Consider the following 20,797-nt stretch of genomic DNA (forward strand, 5'->3'; position numbering starts at 1 on the left):
AACGCAAGGTCAGAAAACCGAAACCAATGAAAGTAAAGAATTTCACAAATTTAAGTTTGCAACTATTGTTGATAACCAAGAAAGGAAGGTAAGAATAAGCAATAAAAGCCGGGCGTGGTGGCCCACGCCTTTAATCCCAGCACTCGGGAGGCGGAGGCAGAGGCAGGCGGAGCGCTGTGAGTTGGAGGCCAGCCTGGTCTACAAAGCGGGTCCAGGACAGCCAAGGCTACACAGAGAGACCCTGTCTCGAAAAACAAACAAACAAACAAACAACAAAAAAAGAATAAGCAATAAAATGTATATACTAGAGTAGAGACCAATGCTTCCCACATTTAGGAAACCTCAGCATCAGTTTTCCAGGTACCACCAGGAATTTTCCCAATAGCACCGACAACGAAGGGCGCTATGGGCATGGTAGCTTTTGCCTGCCCTGACACAAACACTTATATATGCACCAGGTAATGCTTTGCACGCACTAGGTCATTCTTTTTCCTTTATTTTATGTATATGGGTGTTTTGCCAGCACTTATGTCTATGTAGCACATAAGTAGAGTGTCTGCAAAGGCCAGAAGAGGACACTGAAACTGAAATTATGATGGTTTTGAGTAGCCATGTGGGCGCTGGAAATCAAACCCAAGTCCTCTAGAGGAGCAGACAATGCTCTTAAGCACTGAGCCATCTCTCCAGCCCTAAAGCAATTATGATTTCTGGGTCTTGGCCTGAATACCATCTCTTATAGTTACAGAAACCACCAGAAGTGATTTCTTCTACAGCAAATTTTCCAGATAGCCTACTATTTCCTACATGTGTTTTAAGAAAGTATATTGCCAGGCAGTGGTGACACATGCTTTTAATCCCAGCACTCAGGAGGCAGAGGCAGGTGGATCTTTGTGAGTTTGAGGCCAGCCTGGTCTACAGAGTGAGTCCAGGACAGTCAAGGCTACATAGAGAAACCCTGTCTTGAAAAACAAAACAAAAACAAAAACAAACAAACAAACAAAGTATATTATAGCCAGGCATAGTGGCACATACCTTTAATGCTAGCACTCAGGGAGGCAGAGGCAGGCAGATTGCTGAGTTTAAGGCAAGTCTGGTCTACAAAGCCAGTCTAGGACAGCCAAGGCTACACAGAGAAAACCTGCCTCGAAAAAAAGCAATAGCCGGGCATGGTGGCACAAGCCTTTAATCCCAGCACTCGGGAGGCAGAGGCAGGTGAATTGCTGTGAGTTCAAGGCCAGCCTTGTCTACAAAACGAGTCCAGGACAGCCAAGACTACACAGAGAGACCCTGTCTCGAAAAAACAAACAAACAAAAACAAAAAAATAACAACAAAAAGATATTTTACAGGACTAAGGATATGGTGCAGTGGGTAAAGGTGCTTGCTGCCAAGTCTAACAACCTAAGTTCAAGTCCCAGATCCTACAAGGTGAAAGGAGAGAACTGATTCCTACAAGCTGTCTTCTGACCATAACACATGTGTTGTATGGCATGTGCACATGGGTAAACATATATAAGCAAGTTCACACACATGCACACACACTCAAAAAAATTAATGAAAATTTTAAAAAGTGAACTTAAAAAGACAGAGGATAATAGTTCCTTTCCAACAGAACTGAAGTTGTACTGGCAGAGATCACAGGACACACAGGCTGCTTCTACCCACGCTTTCACACTCATCCTGCTTTTTCTCTGACAGGGGTCTGAGAAGCTTCTCTGATCTCAACACTAAGGTGACCCTGGCCTCACCCTCACCTGCTCCTAACCTGTGGCAAAAACACACCCACACTCATAGCAGAGGCTCTAAAATGTATTTCTGTTGCTGTTACTTTTTAAGTTGTGTTTTAGCTGGATGTGGTGGCGCACGCCTGTAATCCCAGCACTCAGGAGACAAAGGCAGGAGGATCACTGTGAGTTCGAGGCCAACCTGGTCTACAAAGTGAGTCTAGGCCAGGCAGAGCTACACAAAGAAACACCATCTTGGGGGGGGGGGCGGAGAGACAAAGACAAAGACAAAAACAAACAAACAAAAAACCCAAAATTGTGTTTTGCTGCCAGGCATAGTGGTACATGTTTGTAATCCCAGGATTACTGGGAAGATGGGAGAAGAAAGATCAGAAAACCAAGGTTATCCATGGCTACACAGCAAGTTCAAATTCTGCCAGGACTACCAAAGATCCTGTCACAAACAAATGCACACAACTTGTTTTATAGCCAGGCAGTGGTGGCACAAGCCTTTAACCCCAGAACTTGAGAGACAGAGACATGTCTTTCTCTGTGACTACAGGGCCAGTCTGGTCTACAGAGAGCGCTCCAGGACAGCCAGGGCTACCCTGTATCGTCACCAACGTCACCACAGCAGTCGTCGTCGTCACCACCACCACCAAAATGGTTTTATAAATGTATTTACTACAGGTTGTGTGGTCAAATAAACTGGCAAAAATGAACAGTTCAAGTATTTAAAACAGCAGAAAAGTGAAAATTCCCAAAGCATGTTCTTTTTTTTTTTCTTTTTTTTTTTTTTTTGGTTTTTCTGAGACAGAGTCTCTCTGTGTAGCCTTGGCTGTCCTGGACCCACTTTGTAGACCAGGCTGGCCTCCAACTCACAGCGCTCCGCCTGCCTCTGCCTCCCGAGTGCTGGGATTAAAGGCGTGTGCCACCACGCCCAGCTCCCAAAGCATGTTCTTACAACACTAGAACTAAAATAATTTTCTTCCTAGGCATGGTGGTATATGTCTTTAATCCCAGCACTTGGGAGACAGAGGGAGGAGGATCTCTGTGAGCGCAAGGCTAGCCTGGTCTACAAAGTAAGTTCTAGGACAGCCAGAGTTACATTATAGGGAGACCCTGTCTTGAAAAAAATGCCAAATGAAAGACAGTCAAGGTTTTTTTTTAAGTCTTGCTATGTATCATTAAGAATAAAGATGAAAATCTAACACCAAAACCTAACATTAATTAGCACCTTTTAAAGAGGTCAGCATGCATTAGAGAAACTAAGTGTTGGTCTGGGAATTACAGAACTAGGTTTTGAGGCAAACTTTAGCTCTAATTAACATAGTTAAGCAACTTATTTCAACATTCTGATTATTTTTCACGTATAAAGTAGAAAAACAGACATGCATTCTTGGGCAAGAGGAAATGCTAATGCTAAGAATAATTTCAAATTTCTGTATCAGACACATTGTTATTTTTCTTTATTCCCCTGGGCTTTCTGAGACATAATTAACAACAACAAAGTATGTATGCTGGGAGCCAGCGGCTGTAGCTCACCGGTACAGAGCTCTATGCCTAGCATTCAAAGGCCCCTTGGTTCAATAATACTCAGCACACACACAAAAAGTATTTTAGATACACAAATGATGTGTTCTGATATACACACATGGCAAAATGATTAACACACCAATTTTTGTCTTTTGTGGGAAGAATCTTCAGGTCTTACTGTTGGCAAAAGTTAAATCTATAAGAGCATTATTAACTGCAGTCACGCCATGCCTGGTCTCTACAGAGTATGCGCTTGGGCATTACATCATTCATCCTTAGGGGGCCAAGGCTATAAGGCCAGGTCTTGCCATGTATACCTGGCTGGCCTAGAACTCATTATACATACAAAGCTAGTTTCAAACTTGCAGTGATCCCCCTGCCTCTGCTTTCTGAGTTCTGGGAGTGCTGCACAGACACAGAGAAGCCCTGTCTCAAAAAAATAAAAAATGAAACAAAAAAAAAAAAAGAAAGAAAAAGAAAAATTAAGGGCAATCACTTACATTCAAACACTAAAACAAAAGAATCGATTCTTAACACATTGAATCACTCAACATGGAAAGACAGAAAGACTGAACGTTTTGTTCTAACTACCTGCTCACTGATTCCTGTCCCTCCATATACACAGACCACTCTGAGTCCCAAGGTCTTCGAAAACTTCTTACATTCTTTAGTGATTTGTAAAGCCAGTTCTCGAGTTGGAGTCATGATGACAGCTGAAAAGATAAATATGTCAAAAGGCTAACCACCCAAATCCTTGAGGAGAAGCTTTAAAACACGACATTTAACCTCTGCAGAACAGCTCATGCCTCACGGTCAAGCTTGTCTCGTCTTTATGAAGTCTGAAAATTGTGTTTCAGAAGCTTAGTAATGGCAGAGACTGAGGCGAAGGACAAAGAGATTCTTAAGATGCTACAAGAAAATGAAACACCACACTTAAGCCTCAGAAAAAGACTTGAACAAAATGCAAATAGTTCTCAATAGCAACTCATAGAACAAAGAATCAAGTGACTCACTGTGCTACACAAGCCACAGGCGGCTGCCCAAGGCACTCCATTCTGAGGCACTGATAGAGCACACACTGTGCCTTGTATGCGCACGAGAAGAGCTGGGTCATTTTCCCTACTCAGTTATGCAAATAGTAACTGAAAAAATGAGAAGAAATCTGAGTCTGGAGACCTAGTCCTACATGACACATGTGTGGCACTACCACCTTCTGAGGCCAAGGATCTCCTTGGAGTTCTGGTCCTCCTCCTCCTCCTCCTACACTGAGTCTGGGGTTCACTGATGCTGCCCCAAGAGCACACCTCAACGTGAACGCACAGATGGATGCAGAGGGCTCTACCTGCCGGGTCACAGTTTAACCCTGAGCTGTGCCAGCCTGGGTTTTGTACTTCTGAGGTGCCACTCCAGAGCTCTGAGGACTCTCACTCCACCTGCTGGGAAGGGGAAATCAGCCCCAAACTGCCGTATTGATAAAGGAAACGCACAGAGACATCTTTATGCTCATGATTAATAACTTTCTGACGTAACAACAAACAGCATCAAAGAATCATATAATGAGAAGACTTATACCTATAGGTCCCTCTCCTTCTTCTAGTGACCTCTGATCCATGATGTGTCTAAACATGGGCAAAAGAAAGGCAATCGTTTTTCCACTTCCTGTCTTGGCAATTCCAATCAAATCTCGTCCAGACATGATAGCAGGAATTGCTTGACTTTGGATTGGTGTTGGCTTTTCATAGCCATGCCTTAAGAAACAAAAAGAAAGCAATGTAGAAATCATGAGCTTTAAGCCCCTCAGAGAACCACAGATATTAGCTCTTCTAAATGTGACATATCCACCTGATAAAATATTACTGAGTGGAGAGCAGAAAAGGCCAAGGGCTGAACTGGGAAGACGCTTTAGTGAGAGAAGTGCTTGCACATACAGGCCAGGGCCCGAGCAGCCAACACCTGGGGCCCACAGGTGGCAGGAATAGACTGCAGCATGGTGTGTGTGCTCAAGCAGGGAAGCAATAAAACACATGGAATAAACAAATGAAAAAACACTTAAAGGCCCAGCGTGGTGGTGCGCTTTATGCCATCACTCAGGAGGCAGAGACAAGAGCATCTGTGAGTTCAAGGCCAGCCTCGTCTACTACATAGTGAGTTTCAGGACAGCAAGGGAAACAGAGACTCCATCTCAAAAACAAAAGCAAAACAAACCAACAAAACATATTTCTAAAAAATTACCTATGACTATAATTGAAATCCAGAGAGATATTTGTGTGAAAGGGCTACTGTGAGTCGCAGGACACTGGAAAACGCACTTACTTTTTGAGAGAATTTAGTATCTTCATGGAAATTCCACACTGGACCCATGATTTAATTGGTTTGGGACAACCTTTTCCTTTTACTGTAATGCCCTCCATTTCCAGCCGAAACACATTCACCTCTAGAAAACAAAGCCCCCGTTAGAAGTTCATACACATTGCTCTGCTGGTACCATCTACCTATATTAACCAGGAAGTCAAAGGTCAAACATCCTCACCTATGTTTAAGTGATATCAAATAAAATCCCACAGCTGTACAAGAGACAGTAAAGCTCAGAGAGACAAAGTAGTCACTGCTGATAAGTTAAGGAAAATGGGATGTGCCCAGATGTCAATACTTTGGTTTTCACATTTTCTTCAATTGCAACAGAGTAACAAATGACTGACCAACTGTCTTGCTTACAAACAGGCCAGCGGAAACATTTTATTTCAATCTGAGATGAACAGTACTCTCAGAACATCAACCATGTGACTAAATCCCTCTGAAGTCACCATAAGGGAGTAAACAATGGGCAGAAGCATCTTACCCTCTTGAGACATTTTTGCCAATTCTGGAACTTCAACATAAAAATTTTTTCTGAATGGCTCATATTCAATTTTTCCATGATCAACTGGTTCTAGAAGTTTCCTCTGTTTTGTCTGGTAGCCTGTGAGGGCTGTCTGAAGATCAACTTCTTCCTCCTCTGAAGAGTACTTGAATTTTTGGAAACAAAAGGGAAAGTGCATTATTCGTTTCCCTTTCCAGAAAACAACAGTCCTGGTGGTCAAAGCGCTCCACTCTCCTGGGAACCACTCAGCACCATGGACCCCAGGAACCTTACAACTTAAGTGTTTCCTTTATTCAAAGTTTTAATTGTAAGAGACATCTCCTCATGTCGTCATCAGTTAGTCAGACTGCACAGGTAAATGGAAGGAGTGCCATGGCAGCAAGTAGAGAGGAGGGAATGAGAAAGCAGGAGACAGCAAAGGACCAACAGTACCAGAATATTCTCCAACTCCAGACAGTTCTACTACTACCACAGTGCTGAGAGTAGCAAGATTTCCCCCACAGCCGTCTGTGTGACCTTTGCGATACCCGCTCCTCAGAGGAGAGCACAAAGCAGAGCACAGTGAGCACAGCCTCACCTCCATGGCGTCCTGGTCGTTCTCCATCAGCTCCCCTTTCTTCTTGTCAGAATCTACTATTGCTTTCTTGGTTGTGACCACAGTAACAACTTTTGTGACTGTTGGCCCAGACTTCTAAAATAAAAAAGAAGTACTAAAATGTTTTGCAAAAGTAATACAAAAAATAAAATACGTTTTAAAATATGTGGACACTTGATACAAAACAATGTTCAATCCCACAATTTGCAACTCAAACTAACATGACTTAAGTTTGAAGAACACCAAGGGACAAGCGTTTTTTATTTGTGTGACCTTTTCATGGGACTACATGACACTTCAGATATGCTCACATGCACAGAGCCAACTGCAGAGTATGTAAGCTTACATAACAACGTTTTAAATGTACTTTTTTATGTGTATGGTATTTGGTGCTACGTATGTGTCTGAGACAGTTTCTACAGTGCTCTACAGTCACACTTCGTTGTGAGACACCGTGTGGGTACTGAGACATGAACCTAGGTCCTATGCAATAGCAGCCAGTGTGCGTCACCACTGAGACATCTCTGCAGTTCCAACCTTAGACTTCACTACAAACAGAGGTTCATTTCTCATCATTTCATACTTTTAAAATTCTACTGAATGGCTTTTCACTCACTAGACAATCCAGCATTGTTCTGAAGAGCTTAAATAAATCAATAAAACAGACTGAGGTCCTTATTTGTTTGATGTCTTAAATGACTTTTTTTAAAACAATTTTTTTTTTTTGGTTTTGTTTGTTCCTAGTTTGTCTGTGTATTCATGGCTGTCCTGAACTCTCTTTGTAGGCTAGACTAGCCTCAAACTCATAAGATCCACCTGCCTTTACCTCCTAAGTGCTGGGATTAAAGGCATGTGCCACCAAGCCCTACTCTAAATGACATTTTTATTGCTTTCTTTTCTTTCAAGTACTCTTCAGCCACAGGGAAAAAATGGCATCTTATTTTTAAATGTTATTAATTTATGTGTACACCTGCCTGTATCTATAGACCACATGCAGGTGGTGGTACCTGCCAATGCCAGCAGAGGGCATGCGAATCCCTGAAACTGGACTTACAAATGATTGTGAGCGACCGTATGGATACTGGGAATCAAACCTGGGCCCTCTGAAAGAACAGTCAATGCTCTCACATGCCGAGTCATGGCTATTTCTGGGACGGCTTTCTTAACTTAAGATACTGTACTCTTTGGACCAGGCAGATGGCTCAGCGGGTGATGGTACTTGCTGCCAATCAAAAGAGGCATATCTGTGCTTGCTTGCAAGCTGTCCTCTGAAACTCCCGCTCCCAGGCACACTGTAGTATGCACATGCTCATATTCACACATAAACATATACACACAGGAAATGAATGTAATGAAAAGAATTTAATACAGGCTCCTGTTTAAGTTATTTTTATAAAACAGTGTTTGTTCCTCTCAGCTTGCTTACTTATTTATTTATTTATCCATCCCCCGAGACAGGGTTTCTCTGTGTAGCCTTGGCTGTCCTGGACTCACTCTGTAGACCAGGCTGGCCTCAGACTCACATCAATCTACCTGCCTCTGCTTCCCAAGTGCTGGAATTAAAGGCGTGTGCCACCACTCCCGGCCTTAGTTTATTTCTTAACCCAGCTATTATACAAATAATTGAGACTCTTATAATACAACGCTTCCCAGCACAATGTTCTTTTTTTTTTTTTTAAAGATTTATTTATTATTATGTATACAGGGCTTTGCCTGCATGTGTGCTGCAGGCCAGAAGAGGGCATCACATCACATTATAAATGGTTGTGAGCCACCATGTGGTTGCTGGGAATTGAACTCAGGATCTCTGGAGGAGCAGTCAGTGCCATATTCCAGCCCCACAATCTGTTCTTAAGTCTCTGTTATTTTGTCTTACTCCCAACAAACATCCCAGCAATACTTGCACTTTGTAGCTTTCCTCAGCTCCAGATCCTTCCTCCTGATCTTCCTTGGATGTCTACCCATGGCTGAATCCCCTGCTTCTGCTTCTCCTAACTCCTCCTCCCCAGGCTAGCAGGAAGTCCCGCCCTATTCTCTCCCTAGCCCATTGATTGGCTTGAGCTGCTTTACTGGCATATCAGGGGGACAATATTTACTCAACATTTAGACAGAAACCAGAATTTAAACTACATAGTAGTAACCTTATGCCTATAGCCTCCTGTAAAAGCATAACCAGGCTAAGGAGCTTACAAAGACAGTCTAGGATTCAAAAAGACAAATTTTTTCTTAAAGCTACCATCTAAGTTTTTTCTTTTTTTTTGCTGGGGGCGGGGGGAGTGTTCAAGACAGGGTTTCTCTGTGTTGCCCTGGCAATGCTAGACTCACTTTGTAAACCAGGCTGGCCTCAAACCCACTGCAATCTGCCTGCTGCCTGCCTATGTCTCCCGAGTGCTGGGATTAAAGGTGTGCGTCACCACACCCAGCTCTTAAGTGTTTAATATTGAATAATAATGTCCTTACTCATCTGGAGGATGAATACACATCAATCTTAGGTTTATGTAAGATGAAGTTACACTGTCCTAAAAGGCCAGCTAATCTCCTTAGAAAGCAGGGCTCCCACGTTCTGGTGCCAATTGGCATTTTGGCCTAAGAGGGATATTCTGTTAATCAATAGAGGAGCCAAAACTAGGCTGGAAGATGATCGCAAGCTACATGACTCCCTCAGCCAAAAGCTATTAAATGCTGACTGAGGTGAGGTGTCACCCTGCTCTGGACGGCCAACTTATCCCTTTAAATGTGAGGTGCTATCACAGGGGACAGGTGGTGGTCATGCCTGGTGGAAAAAAAAAAAACCACAGAGGACAATACAGAACAACAAAATACATGCCAGCCTAAGTTAGGTCCCAAAACACAAAGGCAAAACTGCCCATTCCATATGGAAAAAGGGCAGGACTAAGACAGCCACAGCAAATATAGAAATCCAGACACAAGATCCCTGCGGTATGCTTAAACACTAAAGGTAAAAAGGAGTTTGAAGTTGATTTTAAAAGGCAATGACTTTTCTGATGCTCTGGGACCAGCTTATCCCTTTAGACATGAGGCGCTTTTGTGAAGGACAGGTGGCAGTTCTCAACAGGTGCCCAGGGGCCCAAAGGATATTTCGATCTATAGTCATGTTTTGATTTCAACATGAAAATGATTGTGACTCTGTAGACCAGGCTGGCCTTGAACTCACAGTGATTCCCCTGCCTCTACCTCCCAAGAGCTGGGATTACAGGTTTGTACCACCATGCCCAGCTTTCCCCATGACTTATTATTACATACCATCCTTCATATGGCAGGAATGAAGATTTACAGATATATTTCTTCTGCTCATACAAAGAGCAAAGAACAGCCTTAATCTGTGCATCATGAACATCTCGTGTGTTTACTATTTTACAACTATATATTACTTTTGAGAAATGATACATTTTTAGAACAAAAGAACTGACACTGGTGACGCTGGATCAAACCTAACAAGAATCATCCTCTAGCACACTGTGACACTGACACACCTGCTCCAGCATCCTGTACGTTCCAGCCCCAGCTGTTGCGGTTGCTGTTCCTCATCAGAGCCAGCTCCCAGGACAACTTCAAAGAAAGCTGCTGGTCTCAACTGATTCAGCATTTCAGGCTGTTCCAAACAAGACTTGTTTTTTTTTTTTAAAGATTTATTTATTTATTAAATATATAGTGTTTTGCCTGCATATATGTTTGCACACCAGAAGAGGGCACTAGATCTCACTAGAGATGGTTGTGAGTCGTCATGTGGTTGCTGGGAATTGAACTCAGGACTTCTGAAAGAGCAGCCAGTGCTCTTAACCTCTGAGCCATCTCTCCAGCACAAACAAGACTTCTATTAAGCCTGAAAATTCTCAACATTTACAGACTGGACCACAAATGTTGTTGCTAGCTTGCTTAACCATATTTTTCCCAGTTTCCTTTGGGACCCCAAATAGGATTCCTATGCCCCAAATCAGCAAGAAGTGGCCCTGAGAAGAACGATGTCCATACCTGAAGGTAGGAGGGATACATTTTGGTTCTTCTATGGGATAGGGATTTAGGGAGTTGGTTACAAGTTATCACTGCTCTTAATCAGAGGGAAAAAAGATAAAAACTTAGCCTCAGCCAGGCATGGTGGTGCACACCGTTAATCCCAGCACTCGGGAGGCAGAGGCAGGCAGATCTCTGTGAGTTTAATCGCTGTGGTCTACAAAGGGAGTCAAGGCTACCCAGAGCAACCCTATCTCAGAAAAAAACAAAACAAAACCCAAAAAATTTATCCTCAGGAATTTCTCTTTCCTTTTCTTTTCTCTTTCATTCCTTCTTAGGTAAGGGGGTGAAAAGAAGGAAGAGGGAATATAGAAATGATAGGACAAAAGGTAGATTAGTGAATCTACTCGTCAACTTAAAACTTTGTCATTCTCAAATAAGGTTGTTTTTTTTTTAAAATTCATTGGTATAGAAATTTATATACTGATGCAAAAATAAGTTTATTTTGATACACTGGTATAGAATTCAAATTTAAGGTCATATTTCTCTCTCTCTCTCATTCTCTCTCTCTCTCTCTCTCTCTCTCTCTCTCTCTCACACACACACACACACACACACACTCTCTCTCTCACACACACACACACACACACACAAACACCACACAATACTCTGGTATGAGGTACTATATCCATATAACTCATTTAGAATACAAGGTTTACTTCCATTACTTTTAAAACTGCTATTGCAGGCTGTTTAGCATAATTAAATAATACAAGTTAATAGTTAATCAACCTCAGTCTTGTCAGTTATTTGTCTAGATTATCACAAGATTATTCTTAATAAGTTAAACAAATAGTTAATAACTAAAGGTAAACAATATTTTGCTTGTTCAGATATATAGATAAATAATGATTATATGCACAGTTAAATAGGTGGTCATCAAAAGCCTCAGAGACCCACAGCAGATGGCATTTAAGGATCTCTTATTAATTTAAGGACTCTTTGACAACGAGACATCAGTTCCTTGCATCACCCCAGTGTACCTCAAAGACCATGATGTGCATCAAAGAACCTCCATTAGGAAATGGCTGCAGATATGACAAGCTAGCCACTGGGCAAAGAAATGCCCTATCCCCTCTCTGACAGAATTTGTCAAAAATGGGTAAAGTTGGAGTAGGGGAAGTCAACTGCAAAGCTCTGTCAGATATACTGCGCCAGAAGGCTAGAGAGGATGCTCCAACATTATAAAACGTTTCTGGTCACTATCTAGGCAGCAAATTGTCTCTGTTATATTTATTTTTTATTTTGAAAGCAGCTAGCCTACACTTCCTGTTTACTCAGTTAATTAATTTTAATCCTTCTCACATTTCTGATGGGTTGAAGACTAGATACAGCTTTACAATAAGCTTAGTTATACAGGAGTTGAGCTGTTTTAAGGTCTAGATAGATTGATAAGTATAAGTTATGATAGAAATAATTTAGGTACAAAACATTTTTTTTTAAGATTTTATTTACTGGGCTGGAGAGATGACTCAGAGGTTAAGGACACTGACTGCTCCTCTCGAGGTCCTGAGTTCAATTCCCAGCAAGCACATGGTGGCTCACAACCATCTATAATGTAATCTGATACCCTCTTCTAGCCTGCAGGTGTACGTGCAGGCAAAGCACTGTATACATAATAATAAATAAAAGTACTACTCAGGCACCCCCAGAAACCTAAACTCAGGACAATTAAAAAAAAAAAAAGATTTTTTTTTTTGTGTATCTGAGTGCTCTATCTGTATGTACACCTACATGCCAGAAGAGAGCATCAGAGGGTATAGATGGTTGTAAGGACACCATGTGGTTGCTGGGAATTGAACTCAGAACCTCAGGAAGAGGAGACAGTGCTCTTAACTGCTGAGCCATCTCTCCAGCCCCCTTAGGTACAAAACTTTAAACTCATCAAGATAGGATAATATTTTCTTTAAGGTTACCAAATACCTTTTGACTAGACATTATGTATGTAAGTCTTACCTATTGGTTTTTATAATTGTTCTTACTCTATGCTGTTACATAGGCTTTACTTTTAAAAAAAATAGACTTGAGAGAGAGAGAGAGAGAAAATGAATGAATTGTAACAGCATAGTCTGGTGCTTTGTGTTTGATTGTTAACTACGTTGCTCCCCAAGGCCTGCTTGTGGTCTTTTATGAGCAGATGCTCACATACCAAGTACTGCTATGTGACCTTGCCTCCATGACTGGCTGAATAAAAGGCCTACACCTACCTAGGCAGGGCAGAAGAAAGGGACGGAGTGAAGGTTCACAGGGTTTGGAGAGAGAAGGAGCTTGGGTAGAAGGGAGGCACAGGAGGAGGAACCAGGAGGGAGGCAGAGCCGCCATGATGGAATAATGTAGAGAGAAGTGCATGGCTGGATGGACGATGGAGGAAAGCAGCCCCGGTGAAGAACATTAGCAGGTGTTTAGGGACTGTGGACGGGAAGAAGCCCAGATGGGAAGGATTAAAGAGATGGCCCAGGATGGGGGCTGGGAAGTGGTAAGGACAGTTTACAGGGTTGATATCTGCCCAGCCCCAGGTAAAATGAGGCTTATCCTAAAATAAAACTGTCTGTCTTTGTTGTTTATAATAGTAGGTTAGAAAATACTGCCGAAATAATTATAGGATGTAAACATTATTACATTTTTTTTTTTTTAAATTTACTACTACAGCCTCTTTTTTGGTTGGTTGTTTTGTTTCGTTTTTTGAGACAGGGCCTCTCTATGGAGTTCTGACTGGCCTGGAACTCACTATGCAGGACAGGCTGGCCTGGAACTCATAGAGATCCACCTGCCTCTGCCTCCCAAGTGCTGGAATTAAAGCTGTGCGCCACCACAGAGTCCAGGGTTTTTTTTCTTTTTTTCAGGGGGTAGGGGATTGTTCAGTTGGTTTTTTGTGGAAAGGTTTCTGTGTAGCCTTGGCTGTCCTGGACTCACTTTATAGACCAGGCTGACTTCAAACTCACAGCAATCTGCCTGCCTCTGCCTTCCTAAGTGCTGGGATTAAAGGCAAGCCCCACTACACCTATCTTAGGGCCTAGGTTTTAACTCTTTGAAAAGTTTTTTTTTTTTCCATTTTTCTTTTGTTTTGTTTTTCAAGACAGGGTTTCTCTGTGTAGCCTTGGCTGTCCTGGACTCACTTTGTAAACCAGGCTGGCCTCGAACTCACAGAGATCCGCCTGCCTCTGCCTCTCAACTGTTGGGATTAAAAGTGTGCGCCACCACCGCCCAGCTTTACTTCACATAGAAACCTCACCAAGTTCTTAACCCTGCTGGAAAACAGCGCGACGCCACAGTGCCGAGCGCAGCTCCCCACATACCTTCTCGTTCCCTGCACCGCCCTTCACACTCCTCATGTTAAACTTCTTCACTTCTTCTTTCACTTCCTCCATGTAGGCATCTAACGGATCCAGCTCCTCGCCCTCCATTTCATTCCCTTCCTTTTCAGCCTCGGCAGGATCATCTTCATCATCTAGGATAACACAACGTATTTCCTTTGTATGAAAAGGCAGTGCACAGGCGGGCCAGGCAGATGCCTGAGGGTAAAAAGCACCTGCTGCATAGGCCTGACTTCCTGAGGTCATTCCCACATCCCCTGTGGAAAGAGAAGTAGCTCCTAGCAGCTGCCCTCTGCTTGTGTATGTGTAAGCATGTGAATGCACTGCACACACATTAAGTTTACAATTATTTTTGGAGAGACACGCCACATCCATTGTTACTTCCATCACTTTTCTCCCACTGTGCAATCATCCCTCTTCCTGGGTTAAAGTTCACTCCTTGTGCAGTTCACGTGCTCACACCTGGAAGGTCTTACGTTTTTTAAAACACGTGTATTACTGTTACATAAAGTAAGCAAAACTAGTAAAGTAGCTGAAAAGAGGTAAAAGATGCCTTATGCTTAAATGTATCTCTAGAACTGGGAACACATACAGCTCAGCAGTAAAGTGGCTTTTCTAGTATGTATTAGGTGCTAGCCAGACTTTCCAACCCCATACCCAAAAAATTCACACCCACCTCCTCCCCAAACGCCCCACTGGTTTTATACCCAACACTTTCCCTGCTGAAATGACATCTGTTTCTCTCGCTCTCCACTGTGTGCACATGTACCACAGGCCAACTCAGTCTGTCCTTCTTCAGGTGCCAGCCACCTTAGTTTTTGAGACAAAGTCTCTGTCACTTGGGCTGGAACTCAGCACCAAGGCTAGGCAGGCTGGGCACTGACTCATAGGATGTGCTCTCTCTCTACATCCCCAACGCTGGGCTACGTAGACTCCACTATGCTTTTTCCACACGAGTTCAAGGAATGAAACTCAAGTCCGGTCCTCACGCATGTACAGCAAAGAACTTTACTGTACCCGGTCCCTGGGTAACTTTTTTTTTGGGGGGGGGGGCGGGACAGGGTCTCTTTATGTAGCCTTGGCTGTCCTGGACTTGCTTTGTAAACCAAACCAAGCTGGTCTCGAACTCACAGCGATCCACCTGCCTCTGCCTCCCAAGTGCTGGGATTTAAGGCATGCGCCACCACGCCCGGCTCTCAGTGACATTCTTACCTCAAGGAACTCTCCTCTTCCCAGTGTGACCACTTATAACAGAAACTATGTGTTTGGAACGTTCACAGAAAATAAACCAAAGCTCCATTTTCCACTTTACTAAAACTCCAAGAGTCAGAATCAGAAAAGAAATGGGCTGGGGTACAGCACAGTGAACAGTGCTCTGACAGCAGATGCTGAGCCTGGATCCAAGCCGCAGAACCACAAAAGCAAGCTGGGAGAACGGTTCTCTCCTAGATTACAGAAAGTTAGAGGTGTATTTATCATTTTAAGGATAAACATGTAGTGCGCATGCCTTAGTGCTGTAGTATCGGAAGGGGGGCTGGATCCGCTGGAGCTGGAGGTCTAGACAGGGCGAACCCTCATTTAACAGCTGGACTGGCAGGAATTACATTAGCGCCATCTACTAAACCCGTAAGTGAATATAACTGGGCGCTCTGAAGTCAAATCAGTGATTCTTATTGATGCAATTCCACAAATGAAATTTTTGTTGGGTGTGGTGGCACATGCCTTCGATCCCAGCACTAGGGAGGCAGAGGCAAGTAGACTGCTGTGAGTTGGAGGCCCGCCTGGTCTACAGAGCAAGTCCAGGACAGCCAACAATACACAGAGAAACCCTATCTCGAAAAAAGCAAACAAAAGTAATGTTAGCATCCACTGAGGAAGCATTTAAAAGTCTCCATGCGGCCAGGCACAGGGGCTTACACTTACAGGCCCAGCTGCTCACGGGGCTGAGAGAAGGAGCACTTGAGTGCAGAGGCTCCAGGCCAACACAGGCAACACAGCAAGACCCTGTATCTAAACTCTAAGACTCTTAGTATGAATCCAGCGAACCTTCTGATGTCTAATAGCAAGTGAATAGATGGACAAAGCGTAGTGTAAACTGGGCACAGGAGCACAAGCCAAAATCCCAGGGTTTGGGAGGCTGACCTAGGAGAATCACAAACTCAAGGCCTACTTAGGTTAGAAAGAGGAACCTGGCCCACAAAGAGCAACTCTATCTTAAGCAGGAAAACAAAATAATTCCAGGTATAGTGGCACACCTCCTTAATCCCAGGACTTTGGAGGCAGAGGCAGGCAAATCATTGTGAGTTCGAGGCTAGCTTGGTCTACAGAGCAAGTTCCAGGACAGCCATCCACAAGAAAACAGCAATAGTATGACTGCACTATGAGGAACATGGGCAAATTCTCAGAGACAGAAAGCAGCACACAGCACGAGGTGTTGGGTGACAGGGTGGTGAGACCTTTAACGGATAGTTTCTACTGGGATGACAAAAGGGCTCTGGAAATGAACAGTGGTGGTGGCTATACAACGCTGAACGCAAAGGACATAGGTCAGTGCTAGGGCGTAGGGTAAGCATGAACAGGGCCCTGGCTCTGACCTTCAGCCTGACAGAGGATATGGACAAAAGGCTAAAATGTAAATACAACATTGTTCATATTTTCCACAACTTAAAAAAGCATCACCCACATCCCAAACATACCGTCATCATCTTCTAAACTCCATTTTTTCCCTTGCTTCATTTCTTCAATTTCCTTTTTCAGCTCCCCTATGTTTTCCATGGCCTTTTTACGCTGCTCTTCTCGCCATTTCTCAACTCTTTCTTTTCGTTTTCTCATTTCTTCCTCCAGCTTATTCTGGTCAAAGTTCTTGAGGAGAGAAAGAGGGAAAAAAATCAGAATTAGCAAGTGTACGCCACATGAGATTTTTAATACATTCTCCAAAGTATAAAATAAAAATGGATGTGTGTATGAATTTCTAAACACAAACAAGATGTAGTAATCATCCATGTTTATAATTATATGACAAGCACCAGGCAGGTGGTGGCGCACGCCTATAATCCCAGCACTCGGGAAGCAGAGGCGCAGGTGGATCTCTATGAGTTCGAGGCCAGCCTGGTCTACAAAGTGAGTCCAGTGCAGCCAAGGGTACACAGAGAAACCATGTCTCCATAAAAAAAAAAAAGAGAGAGAGAGAGAATAGGAAAAAAGGAAAAGCAAAGGATGCCTCAGTAGATACAGGCACTTGCTGCCAAGCCTGACAATTTGAGCTTAATCCTGAATCTGCAACATGGGGGAAGCAGAGAATTCACTTGAAGGTTAGACTGACCCTCACACTTGTGCCATGGTGTACCATGTGTGTAACCCCCACAAAAATAAATGCAGTAATGGAATCACAAAGCCAGACCTGGTCACTAGCACCTGTAACCCCAGGGGCAAGGGTAGTTCCAGGCCAGCCTAAGCTATATACAGCAAGAAAAGAGACGCGGTGAGGAATGGCAGGAGCAAAAGAGAGAAAGGAGAAAGTCATAGGAAGAAGCCCTTCAATAAAGAAAGGCAAAGGACTGAGCTAGAAAGGTGGCTCAGAGGTAAAGGACACTGGCTGCTCCTCCAAAGGACTAGAGTTTGGCCCCCAGCACCCACTCAGTGGCTCACAGCCATCTGTAACTCCAACGCCAGAGGATCTGGCACCATATTCTAACTGGCCTCTGCAAGTAGAACCAGGCACGGAAGTGGACATACAGACACACAGGCAAAACACCTAGACACATAATACAAAATATAACAAGAACACTCATATAATTATCAAGTACATCCTATTATGTTAATGAGAATAAATGTTGACATCCCCATGTTAGCAAGGATGCAAGAAAAACTACATTGTTGTGTGCCTGGGCCCTTTTTGCTTTTGCTTACAAGTGCATGTCTGTGTGGGCAAACGTGCACAGCATGAGTGAAACAGTCAGAGAAAACATGAAGTTCACCCTCTCTTCCCACCTGCGCATGGGCCCCTCATTTTAATCATAGACCACCAGGCTTCTGTGACAATTGTTTTCCCGCTCAACCACTCTGCTGATCCTATTGTGCCTACATTCTTCTTTTTTTTTTTTTTCAAGACAGGTTTCCTGGATTCACTTTGTGAGCCCTCTAACTCATAGAGATCCACCTGCCTCTGTCTCCGAGTATTGGGATTACAGACCTGGGCCACCATGCCCAGCTATGCCTAGATTATTAAGTCTAAATTTATATATACTCTTTAGGTCAACCTGATACTGTAAATATAGACTGATGACATTTTCTAAGTAAAAACAATTAAAATATAAATATGCAACATTTCTCAGAAATATTCTTGAAGATTTATCTTCTGGTTTATTTTACATTATTGTTATCGGTTACTTAAAAATGAAGAGTATCATTAAGAAAGAACTCTGGCCAGGCATGGTGGTACACGCCTTTAATACTAGCACTTGGGAGGCAGAGGCAGGCGGATCACTGTGAGTTCAAGCCCAGCTTGGGCTACAAAGCAAGTCCAGGATAGCCAAAGCTACACAGAGAGACCCTGTCTCAAAAAAACAAAAACAAAAACAAACAAACAAAAAAATAAATAAAAAGAAAGAATTGTGTTGTGGAAACAAGACTGTCATTACAGAACTGCTGCCAGCTATACGTACCCCAGCATCCTTCTCTTTCTCATCTTCCTTGTCATCTTTGTCTTTTTTCTTCTCTTTAGAACTGTCCCCACCTTCTGCTTTCTCTTTGGACCTAGACCTACCAAAGAACAAGAGAGTAAGATAAAACCACTTGGAAATGCAAGAATCATTTCTTCTTCACTTTATTACACTGTTTAGTAACGTGTTGTGACAATGAATGTGGAGGTCAGGGAACAACTTGCAGAGGTCAGGTTTCCCCTACACTTAGAACCAGGGATCAAGGTGAGCTTAAGCCTCAGCAGCAACATCATCACTGACCACCCTGAAGTCTTATGATACCCACTTTCAGACTATTTAATAGACTTGGATTTCATTTTATTTTTCCAATAACTAATACATTATCAATCATATTCAATAATAAATACCTTAACATATGAGAAAAGTAAGTATTTTATAACCAGCAATATGAAACATTTGGAAATTTGTCTGAGAAAAGCAATTACAAAATTTAGACAGGACATGCCTTTAATCCCAGCACTCAGGAGGCAGAGGCGGGTGGATCACTGTGAGTTCAAGGCCAGCCTGGTCTACAAAGTGAGTCCAGGACAGCCAGGGCTACAGAGAGACCCTGTCTCGAAAAAACAAAAAAAAAAAAAATTTAGACAGGATAGAAAATTTTTAGTAAATCATATATGTAGTAATATTTAAGATCACAATGGGCAACAGGATGTGGTAGCACACGCCTTTAATCTCAGAACATGGGAGGCAGAGGCAGGAGGATCTCTGTGAGTTTGAGGCCAGCCTGGTCTACGAAGCGAGTCCAGGAGAGTCAAGGCTACACAGAGAGACTCTGTCTAAAAAAACAAACAAAAAAATTTACCAGGAAATTTTTAATTTTTTTGCCATTTAATTTGCTCTTTGTTCTGCCCAAGGCTGGTTTCTGTGAAAGTAGTCTCACTTTTTAGTATAGAGCAACAAATGTCTCTAGCACCATTTATCTCTCTTTTTGTTTTTTTAAGACAGGACTTTTCTGTGTAGCCCTGGCTATCCTGGAACTTGCTCTGTAGATGAGGCTGGCCTCAAACTGCACCATTTATCTTTAGGACCTTTTCTCCCCTCACTGCAATGTAACTTGACATTTACCAAACGGTTTCTGTATGCATCTGCCATGGGCTCTTTGTGTCCTTTCACTGATCCATTTGTCCGCCTCTACACAGTCCCTAGAGACTTTCTGAGACTGAAACTTTACACTGTGTCTTTATAGGAGTGGCACGGAGTGGTAGTCCTCCTATCTTGTTTTTCAGATTTTGTTCTTTGGTATGAGTATGTAGGTGCATGTGTGTTTGTGTGTATGCATGCATGCATGTAGAGTCCAAAGGACAATCTGAGGTAGAATTCCTTAGGAGCTGGCCTGGAGCTTGCTGATTTGGACTGGGCTGGCTGGAAAAGATAAACTTGTCTCCTCCACAGTATTGGATTACTTACAAGTGCACACTATGCCCTGCATTTATTAGCTGGGTTCTTGGGTTTGAGCTAAGTCCCCATATACTCTACCCAGTGGGCTATCTCTCGCAGTCCCATTTCTTTCTTTCTTGGTTTGTTTGTTTGTTTTTTTTTTTTTGGACAGGGTTTCTCTGTGTAACTTTGGCTGTCCCAGACTAACTTTGTAGACTAGGCTAGCCTCCAATTCACAGTAATCCACCTGCCTCTGCCTCCCGAGTGCTGAGATTAAAGGCCTGTGCCACCATGCCTGGTCCTAGCCCCATTTCTAAATCCTATAATCAGTTTATAAAATATCCTTTTTTTTTTTTCCTCCCCCAGAGACAGGGTTTCTCTATGTACCCTTGGCTGTCCTGGACTCACTTTGTAGACCAGGCTGGCCTCCAACTCACAGGGATCTGGCTGCCTCTGCCTCCCAAGTGCTCAGATTAAAGGCATGCGCCACCACGCCCAGCTAAAATATCCTTTTATTCATGTCTGCTAAGTTAAAAACCATGAACAGGGGTTGGGTTGTTGTTTGGGGTTGCCGGTTTGTTTGTTTTTTAAAGATTTTTTTAAATACAGTATTCTACCTGAATGCTCACCTGCAGGCCAG

The 20,797-nt window shown here is 43.0% G+C and overlaps 1 protein-coding gene across 1 annotated transcript in view; it reads right to left on the minus strand.

The window, feature by feature from the left end:
- The window catches only part of DDX46 (DEAD-box helicase 46), a 54,595-nt gene that overhangs the window by 22,908 nt on the left and 10,890 nt on the right, over window positions 1–20,797 (minus strand). The window contains exons 4-11 of the mRNA XM_084797162.1: window positions 18,724–18,820; window positions 16,756–16,921; window positions 14,042–14,193; window positions 6,696–6,809; window positions 6,098–6,263; window positions 5,572–5,692; window positions 4,831–5,006; window positions 3,850–3,971 (exon numbers count right to left, since the gene is read on the minus strand). Coding sequence (XP_084653288.1) covers window positions 3,850–3,971; window positions 4,831–5,006; window positions 5,572–5,692; window positions 6,098–6,263; window positions 6,696–6,809; window positions 14,042–14,193; window positions 16,756–16,921; window positions 18,724–18,820 — 1,114 coding nt within the window. The remainder of the gene's footprint in view (window positions 1–3,849; window positions 3,972–4,830; window positions 5,007–5,571; window positions 5,693–6,097; window positions 6,264–6,695; window positions 6,810–14,041; window positions 14,194–16,755; window positions 16,922–18,723; window positions 18,821–20,797) is intronic.

The sequence above is a fragment of the Acomys minous genome (assembly GCF_964271855.1).
Source record: "Acomys minous genome assembly, chromosome: 9".
Lineage (NCBI taxonomy): Eukaryota > Metazoa > Chordata > Mammalia > Rodentia > Muridae > Acomys > Acomys minous.